We start from the raw sequence: 14,420 nt of genomic DNA on the forward strand, positions 1-14,420 counted from the left end.
TTTGTTTTCTCTTAATTCTATTGTAGATGAACAACAATGATTTGGAGGCACAAAGTGAGAACAATGATTTTGAGGAACCAATAGATGTGGATATTGAGCTTGACGAGGATGTGGTTGAGCTCATAGGTGTCGGTGGCCAAAAACCTCTCAAGAAGAAGAAGTTGAAATCAAAAGTTTGGAACTTTTTTGACATCCTTCCTCTTGGTCCGGACAAAAAGCTTAAGAGTGCTTGCAAGAAGTGTGGGCAACAATATCTTGCTGCTAGTAAGTATGGAACAAGTAACATGTTGAAGCATATTAAAACTTGTCCGAGATCAGACACTAGAGATATTGGTCAAATGCTTATTTCTCGTGATAGTAGCTTGTCGTTTGGCTCTTGTAGCTTTAATTCTGAAAAATGGCGTGAGTTGGTGACTGCTTGTATTGTTATGCATGATTTGCCTTTCCAATTTGTTGAGTACAAAGGATTAAGGGCTATGCTTCAATATCTATATCCTGATGTGGAATTAGTGTCTAGGAACACTGCTAAGGCTGACTCTCTTAAGTTGTATGCAAGGGAGAAAATGAAAATAAAGAATATGTTGGATGAATGTCCTGGTAGAATAAGTTTGACATCTAATATGTGGACTTCATTGACTACTGATGGGTATTTATGCCTGACTGCTCATTTTCTTGATAAGAATTAGAAGTTACATAAAAGAATTCTGAGTTTTTATCTTATGCCACCTCCACACACTGGGATAGCACTATCTAAGAAAATCTTTTCCTTATTAAGTGATTGGGGAATTGAGGAAAAGATTTTTAGTATAACTTTAGATAATGCTGCTTCAAATGATGTCTCCGTGGATGCATTGCAAAAGCAATTAAACTTGCGTGGTTTGTTGCCTTTTCATGGTGGTTTGAAAAGTATTGATAAGTCAGTTGAGAAGATTCGAGATAGTGTTAAATATGTTAAAGGATCGCAACAAAGGAAGCAAAAGTTTTTAGAATGTGTTAAGTTAGTGTCGATGGGAAGCAACAAAGGATTGTCTTAGGATGTGGTTACTAGATGGAATTCAACTTATCTTATGCTTGAAAGTGCACTCTTTTATAGACACGCTTTTCAACATTTGGAATTGAGTGATTCTAACTATAAGAATTGTCCTAACTCCGATGAGTGGGAAAGAGTTGAGAAAATATCCAAGTTTTTGAAAGTCTTCTATGATGCCACACTTCTGTTTTCTGACACAAGATATCCCACAACAAGCTTGTATTTCCTAGCAATTATGGAATGTTACATAACCCTGAAAAATGCTGCCCAAGGTGGAGATGAGTACTTGAAGTCCATAACTATGCATATGTGGCCCAAATTTCAAAAATATTAGTCACAATTCAATCCCATTTTAGGCATTGCACTTGTGTTTGATCCTCGGTGTAAGATGTAGTTTATTGACTTTTGCTACAACAAAGCTTATGGGCATAACTCTGAGGAGTTGTTTTCTTTACATGAGAAGTTGGAATCCCTTTTTGATGAGTATGTTTTGAAGCTTGATCATTATGCCTCACCATCCACTTGTAAGAAAAAGGATAAGGGTAAAGCACCGCATGGAATGGAAGTAGATGAGTCAGATTTGTTGAAGGTAATATTTATTTTTCTTATATATTTACATTCTTGTACGTAGTAATATTTATCTTAGTAGTTACTAATGTTTTATATTTTTTTTTCAGGAATTTGATGATGTTTCCAGTGATTTGTTTTATGATTCAAACAAAAAATCACAGTTGGAATTGTATTTGGATGAGCCTAGAATAAAACGGAGTTATCAGTTGGATATTCTCTCTTATTGGAAGACAAATCAGTGCCGCTTCCCAATTCTTGCTGCCATGGCCCGTGATTTATTATGCATTCCTGTATCAACAGTTACTTCAGAGGCTGCATTTAGTGTTGGCGGTCGTGTGCTTGATCAGTTCCGTAGCTCTCTTAAACATGAGACTGTTGAAGCAATTTTATGTACAAGGGATTGGTTGTATGGAAATGAAGGTATATTCTTCAAGTTTTTCATTGTTCTCTTAAATATTGTTACTCTCAGTCTCACAGATGCTAATCAATAACTTTTTTTCCTAGATGGATTCAAAGTATTTCATGAAGATATGGATGAGCTCATCAACAATGTCGTTGATCTTAACATACATTCTGAAAAAACTGTCGACCAAGCTTCTAACTCCGGATGCGCTTGAATTTGATTTTTATTATGGTTGTGTAATGTTTTTTTTTTTTTTTTGCTTCATTTGAACTATGTGGTTTTAGGACTTTGTTATGCAGGTTTCATTTCATGTGATGTTTTCTTTTGCATCATGGACTTCTTTTGCATCAATGTGGTTCTCTTTTGCATCAATGTGGTTGCATCATGAATTTCATGTAATGTTGTTGCTGGAATTTTATTATCTATGCTTGGATTTTGGTACTTTGTTAAGATCTTTACAAAATGGACTGAAATCTACAATTTCGTGTCAATTTTGGTTCACCAGATTCGTGTCGTGTCTCAGGTTCGCGGGTCAATTCGTGTCGCGTGTCACTTTCGGTTCGTGTCATGTCGACCCGCAACCTGACCGTGTCGTGTTCGTGTTACGGTTCTTAATTATTTTCGTGTCATGGGTCGTGTCCGGGTCACGTGAAAAAAAAACTGACATGGCACAAACACGACACGAACACGACACGCGACACAAATTGACACCCCTAGTTCCTATCCATTCTATAGGAAAGAAATTTATAAAATATTGGTGTAAGTTGCCTTTGTTGTATGGTTTAGGTACTATTTTTTATCATAGATTAAAATTAGAAGGTTTAGAAAGTGGTTTAGAAAACTTAGGTGAATTTTTAGGCATCAAATGTTCGGACTAATAGATAATAATAAAGGAAAAAGTTATATTCGATCTATAGTAAATATGAGATTAGGTTTAGAGTATCTCCTAGAGTATAGGAAACGCAACAACAAGACGAAAACCCGCATTCATTCTTGAATATTTTCGGGTTAAAGAAGAAGAAGACAACTCAAATAGAAACTGGGAGTGAATCTTCGTCAACAAGTGGCAGTGGTAGCGGCAGTGCCAACTTCAACGAGCTTATGGCGTACCTCAGTGAAGGCTTAGTAGTCGATGATATGGCATAATCGTTTGACTTAGTTCAATGGTGGAGGGCACGGGCATTAACTTGGCTAATCCTAACTCGATTGGCAATGGATATATTTTCGATCGCAGTCTCCACTATTTCATCTGAACAAGCCTTCAGTACGATAGGAAGAATACTTGAGGAACGACGGAATGCATTGCAAAGGGATATTGTTGAAGCCTTGGTTTGCATTAAGGATTGGGATCGGGCCGATCAACGTCTACAGGATACGATTTTGCCGGCAAGCCCAGAATGGATCGGTGAATTTAATCGATTAACATTTAATTTTGAAGACGATCTTTTAGCTTCAAATTAAATTGTAAATTTGAAATTTGTAAATATGTATTTACTTTTGACATTGTATTTGTAATTGTATAACTTTGTAAGTTTGTAAAATTTATAATTCGTCACAAAATGATTGCACTCTTTTTTCATTGCCAAATTTTTATCCCAATTGGGTTTTTCTTGGTAAGGTTTCTAACGAGGCAATCATGAATTACGAATTTAATATAAATTATTAATATACATGATTAATTTATTCAATTGTGTTAATAATGTCTGTTGAATATTGATTTTGATTTTTATATAATTTTAACACAAACTGACTTAATAATTATAAAAATTAAAAAATATTAAAAAAAATTTCGGGTTATTCGGGCGGGCTCGGGCGGCCCGGCCGGGTTCGAGCAACCAAATATAAGCCCGCGGCCCGTTCAAGGGCATTTTTGGGCTCGGGCGGGCATCCCAAATTTTTCGGGCGGGTCGGGCTCGAGCTCGGGCAGAAACTCAGCATTTTCAAGCAGTTGCAGGCGGCCCGTCCAAAGTTTCAGCACTAGCCCCATTTACTTCGCTAATTTAAATTTTTAATTTGAAATGAAAATAATTTTATGTGAGTATTTTTAATTGTAGAAAAAATTAAATGAAATTTTTATTTTTAGGATTCATATTTAATTTAGAATCATAGTTCTTGATTTTTTATAGTATTTTTCTCTCACAAAAATTTAAATTTTAAAAATCAAAATTATGAATTATGGTTATGAACCCACAAACCAAACGTCTCATAAATGTGACTTTTTATAGAGTTTTTAACTGTAGTAAAACTAAAATTAAAAACTCAAATCAATAAAATGAATAAGGTTTAAATGCTCAACATTGCTCTATGAGTATCTTTCCACGTAAGTTTCTCTTAGACACTATACACAGCTTGCATATCAAGGATTAGTACATAAGTTGTTATTAACTCAAACCACTCGATTTTAATCAAACGGTAACTATTATCATGACCTCCGGATAGTCCTAAAAAGGGAACAAATAAGCTTAAATTTTGTTACTTGCAAATTTTACATTATTAACAGCGTAATTTTACAAATCTTACATGAGTTTTAGCTGTTAAAAAATTAACGGTGTTGTACCAGAAAATACGCTTGGACACGTCGGCCAACAAAGGCACGCCACGTGGCCCCACAGTGGTTACGTGGACATGGGCGTCGACCGTTTGGGCCGCCGACCCTATTAACCCTCGACGTCTACAAGGCTCGTCTGAAAAGAAGATCTGACTAAGGTCAGCCAGGTTATGGTCTGCGCCTGGACTCTGCCGCAATGGTACAGCACCGACCGTATAAACGTGGGACCTCCGAGGTGTCTGTAGTGCAAGCATTAATTACAAACCCTTAAACCGCCCTGCAGTGGGTGGCAAAAGATTACATGAATTCATAGAGCCGTAATAGAAGACCTTATGGCTGAGTGAACAGTCAAAAAGTGATTAGTGGGCTACGGTCTTAGCCTAGAAAGTAGGCCACTCAAGTACTTCCACCTACGAAGGAAAAGCACCCACGAAGGAAGCTCGGGCTATAAAAAGGGCAAAGCCCCATACGTGAAAGGGAGAGGACTCTAGGAAAAAGGCATGAGAAGAGAGAGAGAGCGTGCATGTAAATTGTAAAGAGTCCAAAATAAATATACCCTACTCAAGTGGATATAACCCTTCATTAACAGGGTGAACCACTATAAATCCCGTGTGTTCCCTTATTTAAGTGTTACATTCATGTTCAGAAAACACTTCATAGCATAAATTCAAATATACAGTTAATTTCTAGCCGGTAACCCAACAGAATACCATAGGGTCATCCGGCGTATTTCTGTTGACAAAATTTGACCATCAACAATTGGCGACTCCACTGGGGACAGAACCCAGAATCTCTGGTTCATATGTTTGACCCCTGACAACATATTCGGAGACGATGCCTCCGAAAAAGAGGGTTGAGGCCGTCAACTAGGGTATCCAGATGGATGAAATCGCCACTAAAGGAAAAAGTTATATTCGATCTATAGTAAATATGAGATTAGGTTTAGAGTATCTCCTAGAGTATAGGAAACGCAACAACAAGACGAAAACCCGCATTCATTCTTGAATATTTTCGGGTTAAAGAAGAAGAAGACAACTCAAATAGAAACTGGGAGTGAATCTTCGTCAACAAGTGGCAGTGGTAGCGGCAGTGCCAACTTCAACGAGCTTATGGCGTACCTCAGTGAAGGCTTAGTAGTCGATGATATGGCATAATCGTTTGACTTAGTTCAATGGTGGAGGGCACGGGCATTAACTTGGCTAATCCTAACTCGATTGGCAATGGATATATTTTCGATCGCAGTTTCCACTATTTCATCTGAACAAGCCTTCAGTACGATAGGAAGAATACTTGAGGAACGACGGAATGCATTGCAAAGGGATATTGTTGAAGCCTTGGTTTGCATTAAGGATTGGGATCGGGCCGATCAACGTCTACAGGATACGATTTTGCCGGCAAGCCCAGAATGGATCGGTGAATTTAATCGATTAACATTTAATTTTGAAGACGATCTTTTAGCTTCAAATTAAATTGTAAATTTGAAATTTGTAAATATGTATTTACTTTTGACATTGTATTTGTAATTGTATAACTTTGTAAGTTTGTAAAATTTATAATTCGTCACAAAATGATTGCACTCTTTTTTCATTGCCAAATTTTTATCCCAATTGGGTTTTTCTTGGTAAGGTTTCTAACGAGGCAATCATGAATTACGAATTTAATATAAATTATTAATATACATGATTAATTTATTCAATTGTGTTAATAATGTCTGTTGAATATTGATTTTGATTTTTATATAATTTTAACACAAACTGACTTAATAATTATAAAAATTAAAAAATATTAAAAAAAATTTCGGGTTATTCGGGCGGGCTCGGGCGGCCCGGCCGGGTTCGAGCAACCAAATATAAGCCCGCGGCCCGTTCAAGGGCATTTTTGGGCTCGGGCGGGCATCCCAAATTTTTCGGGCGGGTCGGGCTCGAGCTCGGGCAGAAACTCAGCATTTTCAAGCAGTTGCAGGCGGCCCGTCCAAAGTTTCAGCACTAGCCCCATTTACTTCGCTAATTTAAATTTTTAATTTGAAAAGTATATAATTTTATGTGAGTATTTTTAATTGTAGAAAAAATTAAATGAAATTTTTATTTTTAGGATTCATATTTAATTTTGAATCATAGTTCTTGATTTTTTATAGTATTTTTCTCTCACAAAAATTTAAATTTTAAAAATCAAAATTATGAATTATGGTTATGAACCCACAAACCAAACGTCTCATAAATGTGACTTTTTATAGAGTTTTTAACTGTAGTAAAACTAAAATTAAAAACTCAAATCAATAAAATGAATAAGGTTTAAATGCTCAACATTGCTCTATGAGTATCTTTCCACGTAAGTTTCTCTTAGACACTATACACAGCTTGCATATCAAGGATTAGTACATAAGTTGTTATTAACTCAAACCACTCGATTTTAATCAAACGGTAACTATTATCATGACCTCCGGATAGTCCTAAAAAGGGAACAAATAAGCTTAAATTTTGTTACTTGCAAATTTTACATTATTAACAGCGTAATTTTACAAATCTTACATGAGTTTTAGCTGTTAAAAAATTAACGGTGTTGTACCAGAAAATACGCTTGGACACGTCGGCCAACAAAGGCACGCCACGTGGCCCCACAGTGGTTACGTGGACATGGGCGTCGACCGTTTGGGCCGCCGACCCTATTAACCCTCGACGTCTACAAGGCTCGTCTGAAAAGAAGATCTGACTAAGGTCAGCCAGGTTATGGTCTGCGCCTGGACTCTGCCGCAATGGTACAGCACCGACCGTATAAACGTGGGACCTCCGAGGTGTCTGTAGTGCAAGCATTAATTACAAACCCTTAAACCGCCCTGCAGTGGGTGGCAAAAGATTACATGAATTCATAGAGCCGTAATAGAAGACCTTATGGCTGAGTGAACAGTCAAAAAGTGATTAGTGGGCTACGGTCTTAGCCTAGAAAGTAGGCCACTCAAGTACTTCCACCTACGAAGGAAAAGCACCCACGAAGGAAGCTCGGGCTATAAAAAGGGCAAAGCCCCATACGTGAAAGGGAGAGGACTCTAGGAAAAAGGCATGAGAAGAGAGAGAGAGCGTGCATGTAAATTGTAAAGAGTCCAAAATAAATATACCCTACTCAAGTGGATATAACCCTTCATTAACAGGGTGAACCACTATAAATCCCGTGTGTTCCCTTATTTAAGTGTTACATTCATGTTCAGAAAACACTTCATAGCATAAATTCAAATATACAGTTAATTTCTAGCCGGTAACCCAACAGAATACCATAGGGTCATCCGGCGTATTTCTGTTGACAAAATTTGACCATCAACAATTGGCGACTCCACTGGGGACAGAACCCAGAATCTCTGGTTCATATGTTTGACCCCTGACAACATATTCGGAGACGATGCCTCCGAAAAAGAGGGTTGAGGCCGTCAACTAGGGTATCCAGATGGATGAAATCGCCACTCATCCGGCGGATGACGGGGTTCAAGAAAACCCGCCTCCGGTTAGGAATGAAGTCGTACCCCCTGACATACCGAGGCCAGACCCCCTGCAAATGGAGGCCCAGCTAACTACTTTGACCGACCTGGTGCTGGGGTTGATGACTGTCGTAGAGCGCTTGGAAGGAAGAAACTCGTTGCCACCTTTAGAAGATGCCTCGAGACCACTAGGCGTTGCCGCAGTCGGAAACCATAATCCCGGTGGCCACCACGACGTCCCAGAAGAAATCGGGGACAGTGAAAATCTCGGCGGTGGTTTGAGGCCCCGACCTTCCCAATCCTCCGGCAGTCGTTCGAGGGCCACCATACATCGGGCTCAGGAAAACTGAGTAGCCAGAGGCCTAGAAAACCCGGGTGCACTGCTTCAAAACCCAGGCGGGAATCTTCCCAGAGATTCAGGGTCGATACAAGCAAGGGCAGAAGCTTCGAGAGGAGCCGACTCAGCGATCTCAATGGAGGAGGCACGAGCCATTATGGAGCGTATGGCCAGCCGGGAGCAACAGCTTGCGGGTGACGTCGTCGGCCTAAGAAAGAATATAGGACGAGTGGCCGAGGTGGTAAACGTCGATGTCACTCCTCTCCCCGATAAATATAGGTCACCGTTGATCCCACCGTATGACGGTCAAGGGGATCCCGATGACCACCTAGAGATGTACATAGGGCACATGCTCTTGCATGGATATGCTGAGGAGATCATGTGCCGAGCCTTTTGAAATCATCTAACGGATTCCGCCCGGAGATGATTTCAAACGCTAAAGCCAAACTCTATCTCAAGCTATAAGTTGAAGGAAGCATTTTCCCTCCAGTTTACAGGAGTGAAAAAATATGTTCCTCCAAAGCAGAATTTAACAACAATATACCAGAAGCCGAACGAGTCATTAAAAGAATGGCTTGCAAGGTATGGAGAGGCTGTCGCCGCCACGACGGACATAACCGACCGGGAGGCCTTGATGGGGGCGCTATCGAGCATAAAGAAAATCACCCCCTTCAAGAGGGAGCTTAACCGGAAGCCCCCGTCCAGTTACAAAGAATTCCTCGCACGAGCGCAAGGATACATTAATGCCGAGGAAGCAGACACGAACGACCCCGAGCACAGGTCAAATAAAAACAAAGGTACAAAGTAAGGGTCGACTGCGGGAAAGCCGGACGGAAAGAAGCGACGAGGTGGAAGAAGCGGAGACAAGAAGCCTGCTTCAACGTCGAACACTCTAGAGGCCAAGAAGCTGAGGCAAGAGGAAAACCACAAGCCTCGACCGTTCCGAAGGTACGACTCATATCATGAATTAACTATGGGGGTTGAAGAGGTGTTTAATCAGGTCGGTCGCGGGGACCTGCTGCGCCGACCAGAACCAATGAGATCAGACCCCAGCCGGAGGAACAAGAATAAATACTGCAGGTTCCACGGCGACATCGGTCACCACACCAACGACTGCGCCGACCTCAAAGATGAGATCGAAAGAGTAATCCGCGAGGGAAGGCTGCAGGAATTCAAGGCCGAGCGGAGACTAAGAAACGACGGCCTTGGCGGCTAAAATGACGGGAGATGCCGGGACGAACCACGGAACCCGGATGAACGAGAACCCATCGGCGTCATAAGAACTGTCCTCGGCGGCCTGTACCTCAGAGGAGACTCAAGGAGATCCCAGAAGGACTATGCCCACGAAGCCAAAGGGGTGTACCAAGAAAGGTTTTGGAATGTTTCGGCTGCCAAATCAACCAGGGTCAGCAGCATTGACTTAGCATTTAGTGAGGACGACGCAAACAGGGTTCACTTCCCCCACAACGACGCCTTGGTGGTCGAAGCCTTGATTGAAAATCACACTGTGTGCCTGATCCTGGTGGACAACGGGAGCTCAGTGGACCTTTTATATTCCGATTGCCTGGAGAAGATGGGGATCCCGAAGGAGCAATTGGAAAGAACCTCCCGGCCGTTGTATGGATTTACAGGGGACTCCGTCATCCCCCAAGGGACAATCCGGCTGCCCATAACCGCAGGGGAGAAGCCTCGACAAATCATAATGATGGCTAGTTTTGTGGTACTAAAAGGAGGGTCACAATATAATGCCGTAATTGGAAGGCCGACTCTTCAGACGCTGAGGGCAGTAACCTCCATTTACCACCAGAAGGTTAAATTCCCCACCCCAAACGGAGTAGGTGAAATGAAGAGCAACCACTACGAGTCTAGGGTTGCATACTCCGATGCCTTGCGCGGATACGATCAGCCAGGAAGGCAGGAGACGAGAATGGTCAATCAGGGCGCCGTCGAAGATATAGACCTAAGGGTCCTGAAGGAGGCCGTGTGGTCTCAGCCCGTCGAGCAGTTAGTAGAGATCCAGGTCGACGAGGATGAACCAACAAAGGTGCTGAAGATAGGCTCAGATTTGACCCCCACCACTTAGGGGTGAACTCGAAAGTTTCCTCACAAAGAACCTGGATGTCTTTGCTTGGACTCACGCTGACATGGAAGGGATCGACTCTAAAGTCATATGTCACACCCGAAACGTCGACCCCTCGCATCCCCCCAAACGATAAAAGCGCCGACCAATGAACCCAAAAAGGTACGAGGCACTAAAAGAAGAGGTCGACAAATTGATCAACAACGACTTCATCAGGGAGGCCCATTACCCGCGATGGGTCTCGAACCCCGTTCTAGTTGTCAAACCAAACGGGACGTGGCGGACGTGCGTTGATTTCAGCGACTTCAACAAAGCATGTCTTAAGGACGGGTTTCCTCTTCCCCAAATCGACCTAATGGTCGACGCCACAGCCGGTCATGAAACGCTAAGCTTTATGGATGCCTACTAAGGATACAACCAGATCCCCATGCATCCATCTGACGAAGAGCATACGTCATTCATAACCGACATGGGTCTATACTGTTACAAGGTAATGCCCTTTGGCCTAAAAAACGCAGGGGCAACATACCAGAGGCTAGTAAACAAAATGTTTGCTAGCCAAATCAGAAAATCAATGGAGGTGTATGTCAATGACATGCTGGTAAAAAGCACCAAAGCTGCTCAACACGTCGTTCATTTGGGGGCAATGTTCGACGTACTAAGAAGACATCACATGAAGCTCAACCCCCTGAAGTGTGCCTTCGGAGTCAGATCTGGGAAGTTCCCCAGCTTCATGGTCAGTAGCCGAGGGATAGATGCCAACCCAGAAAAGATTAAAGCCTTGCAAGATATGAGGTCTCCCACAAACCCATATGAGGTCTCCCACAAACCCGAAGGAGGTACAACGACTAACGGGAAGCGTCGCCACCCTCAATAGGTTCATTTCAAAAGCAACAGACAAATATGTACCATTCTTTAACACTTTATGGGGTAGTAAGCGGTTTGAGTGGACGCAACAGTGTGAAGAAGCCTTCCAAAAGCTAAAAGAGCATTTAGGCAGGTCCCCAATTTTGTAAAAGCCAATTCCAGGTGAGAAACTAAGTCTTTATCTCTCTGTATCTAAACATGTTGTGAGTTCAGTGCTCATCAGAAGTGAAGAAAGAATCCAGTTACCCGTATATTACGTGAGTAAGAGGCTCTTGGACGCCGAGTCTAGATACACCAAGATGGAACAGCTGGCCCTCGCCCTGATGGTGGCCTCAAGGAAACTTCGACACTACTTCTAGGCCCACACCATACGGGTCTTAACGAACCATCCGTTAAGACAAGCACTACAAAAGCCTGAGACGTCCGGTCGACTCCTCAAATGGTCGGTAGAACTGAGCCAATTCGACCTCGAATATGTACCACGGGCAGCGATCAAGGGACAAGCGTTGGCAGACTTCCTGGCAGAATTCTCAGACAGACCAGCTCCGTCCCTAGACGAAGAGGCCAAGGCAGTCGAGTGGAAACTCTATGTGGATGGGGCATCGAGCGAAGCGGGGTTAGGAGCCGGCGTCATGCTCATCAGCCCAGAAGGCCACAAGATTACCTCGGCAGTACGATTTCAGTTCAGGGCGTCGAACAATGAGGCAGAATATGAAGCACTTATCGTAAGATTGCGATTGGCCGGTCATTTGAAAGTTCAAATAATCCGCATCTTTAGTGACTCCTAACTGGTCGTCGGGCAAGTAAGGGAAGAATACCAAACCCGCGGCGAAAGAATGGGTGCATACTTAAGAAAGGTAAAAAATGAACTTGTAAAATTCCAGAGTTATGAGATACAACAGGTACCCAGAGCTGAAAATGCAAACGCCGACGCCCTGGCTAAACTTGCATCATCAAAAGACTCCGACATATTAAAAGTCGTCCCCATTGAAGAGCTTCAGCGGCCGACCATTGACGAGCAGGACGAAGCCTGGACCGTGCAGACGATCGAGAATTGGATGACTCCACTCATCCAATACTTAGCAGACGCAAAACTACCCGATGATAAAGAGGAAGCACGGCGGATTAAATACAGAGTAGCCCGGTACCTATTGTATGATGGAATGTTATACCGGAGGGGCTTTTCAACACCCTTGCAACGATGCCTAAATGACGAGGAGGCGCGAGGAGTCCTCCGGGAAATACATGAAGGGGTGTGTGGAAATCACGCTGGGGGGCAATCTCTGGCTCTTAAGGTTTTGAGGCAGGGGTACTATTGGCCCACCCTAAAAAAGGATGCGTTTCAATATGCTCGGCGTTGTGATAAGTGCCAGAAATATGCCTCGATTCCTAGAGCGCCCCCGGAAAGTCTAACCTCCATTCTTAGCCCATGGCCCTTTGCCAAATGGGGGATTGACCTAATTGGGCCCTTACACCTCACGCCCGGGGGTTTCAAATTTGCCATCGTTGCGGTAGACTACTACACTAAATGGGCTGAAGCAAAAGCCCTAACTATGACTACGGAGGCAGTCTGCACCAACTTCATATGGAACAACATTGTGTGTAGATTCAGAGTCCCACATTCGATCGTATCGGACAACGGAAGACAGTTCAACAACGCCTCAACATGCAAATTTTGCGATAGCTTGGGCATACGAAAGGACTTCTCAGCTCCAATACATCCTCAGTCCAACGGCCAAGTTGAGGTCGTTAACAAGATCCTAAAATACACTTTGAAGAAAAGGCTAGATGACTTGAAGGGAAGATGAACTGAAGAACTCCCGAAGGTCCTATGGGCATACAGGACGACGAGTCGAACTACCACGGGTGAAACACCCTTCTCAATGACATATAGCGCCGACGTGATTCTCCCCGTGGAAATCATGACGCCAGCACTAAGAACAGTCGTGTATGACGACGACGCAAACACGGAAGCACTAAATGGGGAACTCAACCTTTTAGAAGAAAAAAGGCTCAATTCTCAATTATGCCTCGCCACTTATCAACAGAGAACGGCACGATACTACAATAATAAGGTCAAGCAAAGGAGGTTCGTCCCAGGGGATCTAGTATTAGAAAGGGTGACGCAAAGCAGAAAGCCAAAAAATACTGGTCCTCTGGGCCCAACATGGGAAGGACCTTACCACATCAAGGAGCTGGTACGCCCAGGGACCTACTGTTGGTCTCCGAATCAAATTCGGATGCGGAAGCGTGGTGCGGGGAGGCGGATCGTGTATAACAAAAATTTTCATAAAACCTTTGAGATACTTCTATAGATTATATTAATTTATGCACGAATAAATTAATCTCATTAATTCATTTATTAAGAACTCAATTAGGAAAAATACCTGGAGGCCGACTCGGTTGATAACTTGAGTTCTTTGACCTCGAACAATCCTTGCTCCAAAGCTTTGTTTTTAGAAAACCAATGTCTTCCACGTCAATTCCTTGAATCCACGAAGACGTGTGTGTGGGCACACATGAGACAAAACGGGTTACAATAAACACTCGAATTTCCACAAACACCAACGCATGCACGATGTGGAATTTTTTGGAGAAAAACTTTTCCTTCTCTCTATTAGAAAATTTCGGCCACCTCTAAAATTAGGGCAAAAATTAATTCTGAAAATTGTTTCAAAAATTGTCACAAAAATTGTGTCCACAATTTTCTACTATTCTCTTATTTATAGAGTAGAAGTCAAACTTCTAGAAGGAATCAAATCCCTATCTCAAATTTGAATTTCGAAACGAAATCTCCTCTATCCCTTATCCCTTAGTGTGGCCGGCCAAGATGGGGATTCTCATCCCTGTGTGGCGCCAATATCAGATAGAGAAGGAAGAGAAAATCATCCTTTATCTTGTAGTCCAATTTTGACTCAAATTCAAATTATCAAATAAGTTTAAATGGATAAATCTAGATGTTTTTAAATTTAAATTTAAATAATCACATTATTTAAATAATAATTAATTCTCAATTAATTATTTTCGAGTGTTTAATTTTAAAATTCCGTAATTCTAAAATTCTCATTTTGCCTTTTGTGTCTGGTAGAATTACTAAGACGACGCGGGGACTAATGGAC

At 42.2% G+C, this 14,420-nt stretch overlaps 2 protein-coding genes across 2 annotated transcripts; both read left to right on the forward strand.

Moving 5' to 3' along the window:
- The first annotated feature begins 9,571 nt into the window (after nt 1-9,571).
- Nucleotides 9,572-10,437, forward strand: LOC112093841. Its single transcript, XM_024173154.1, has 2 exons — nt 9,572-9,627; nt 9,759-10,437. Exons 1-2 carry the CDS (start codon nt 9,572-9,574, stop codon nt 10,435-10,437), a joined length of 735 nt encoding a protein of 244 aa, XP_024028922.1.
- A 466-nt stretch (nt 10,438-10,903) lies between these two features.
- LOC112093842 lies at nt 10,904-13,109 on the forward strand. Its single transcript, XM_024173155.1, has 3 exons — nt 10,904-11,273; nt 11,791-12,026; nt 12,186-13,109. Exons 1-3 carry the CDS (start codon nt 10,904-10,906, stop codon nt 13,107-13,109), a joined length of 1,530 nt encoding a protein of 509 aa, XP_024028923.1.
- The last annotated feature ends 1,311 nt before the right edge of the window (nt 13,110-14,420 follow it).

The sequence above is a fragment of the Morus notabilis genome, unplaced genomic scaffold (genome assembly GCF_000414095.1).
Source record: "Morus notabilis unplaced genomic scaffold, ASM41409v2 Scaffold45, whole genome shotgun sequence".
Lineage (NCBI taxonomy): Eukaryota > Viridiplantae > Streptophyta > Magnoliopsida > Rosales > Moraceae > Morus > Morus notabilis.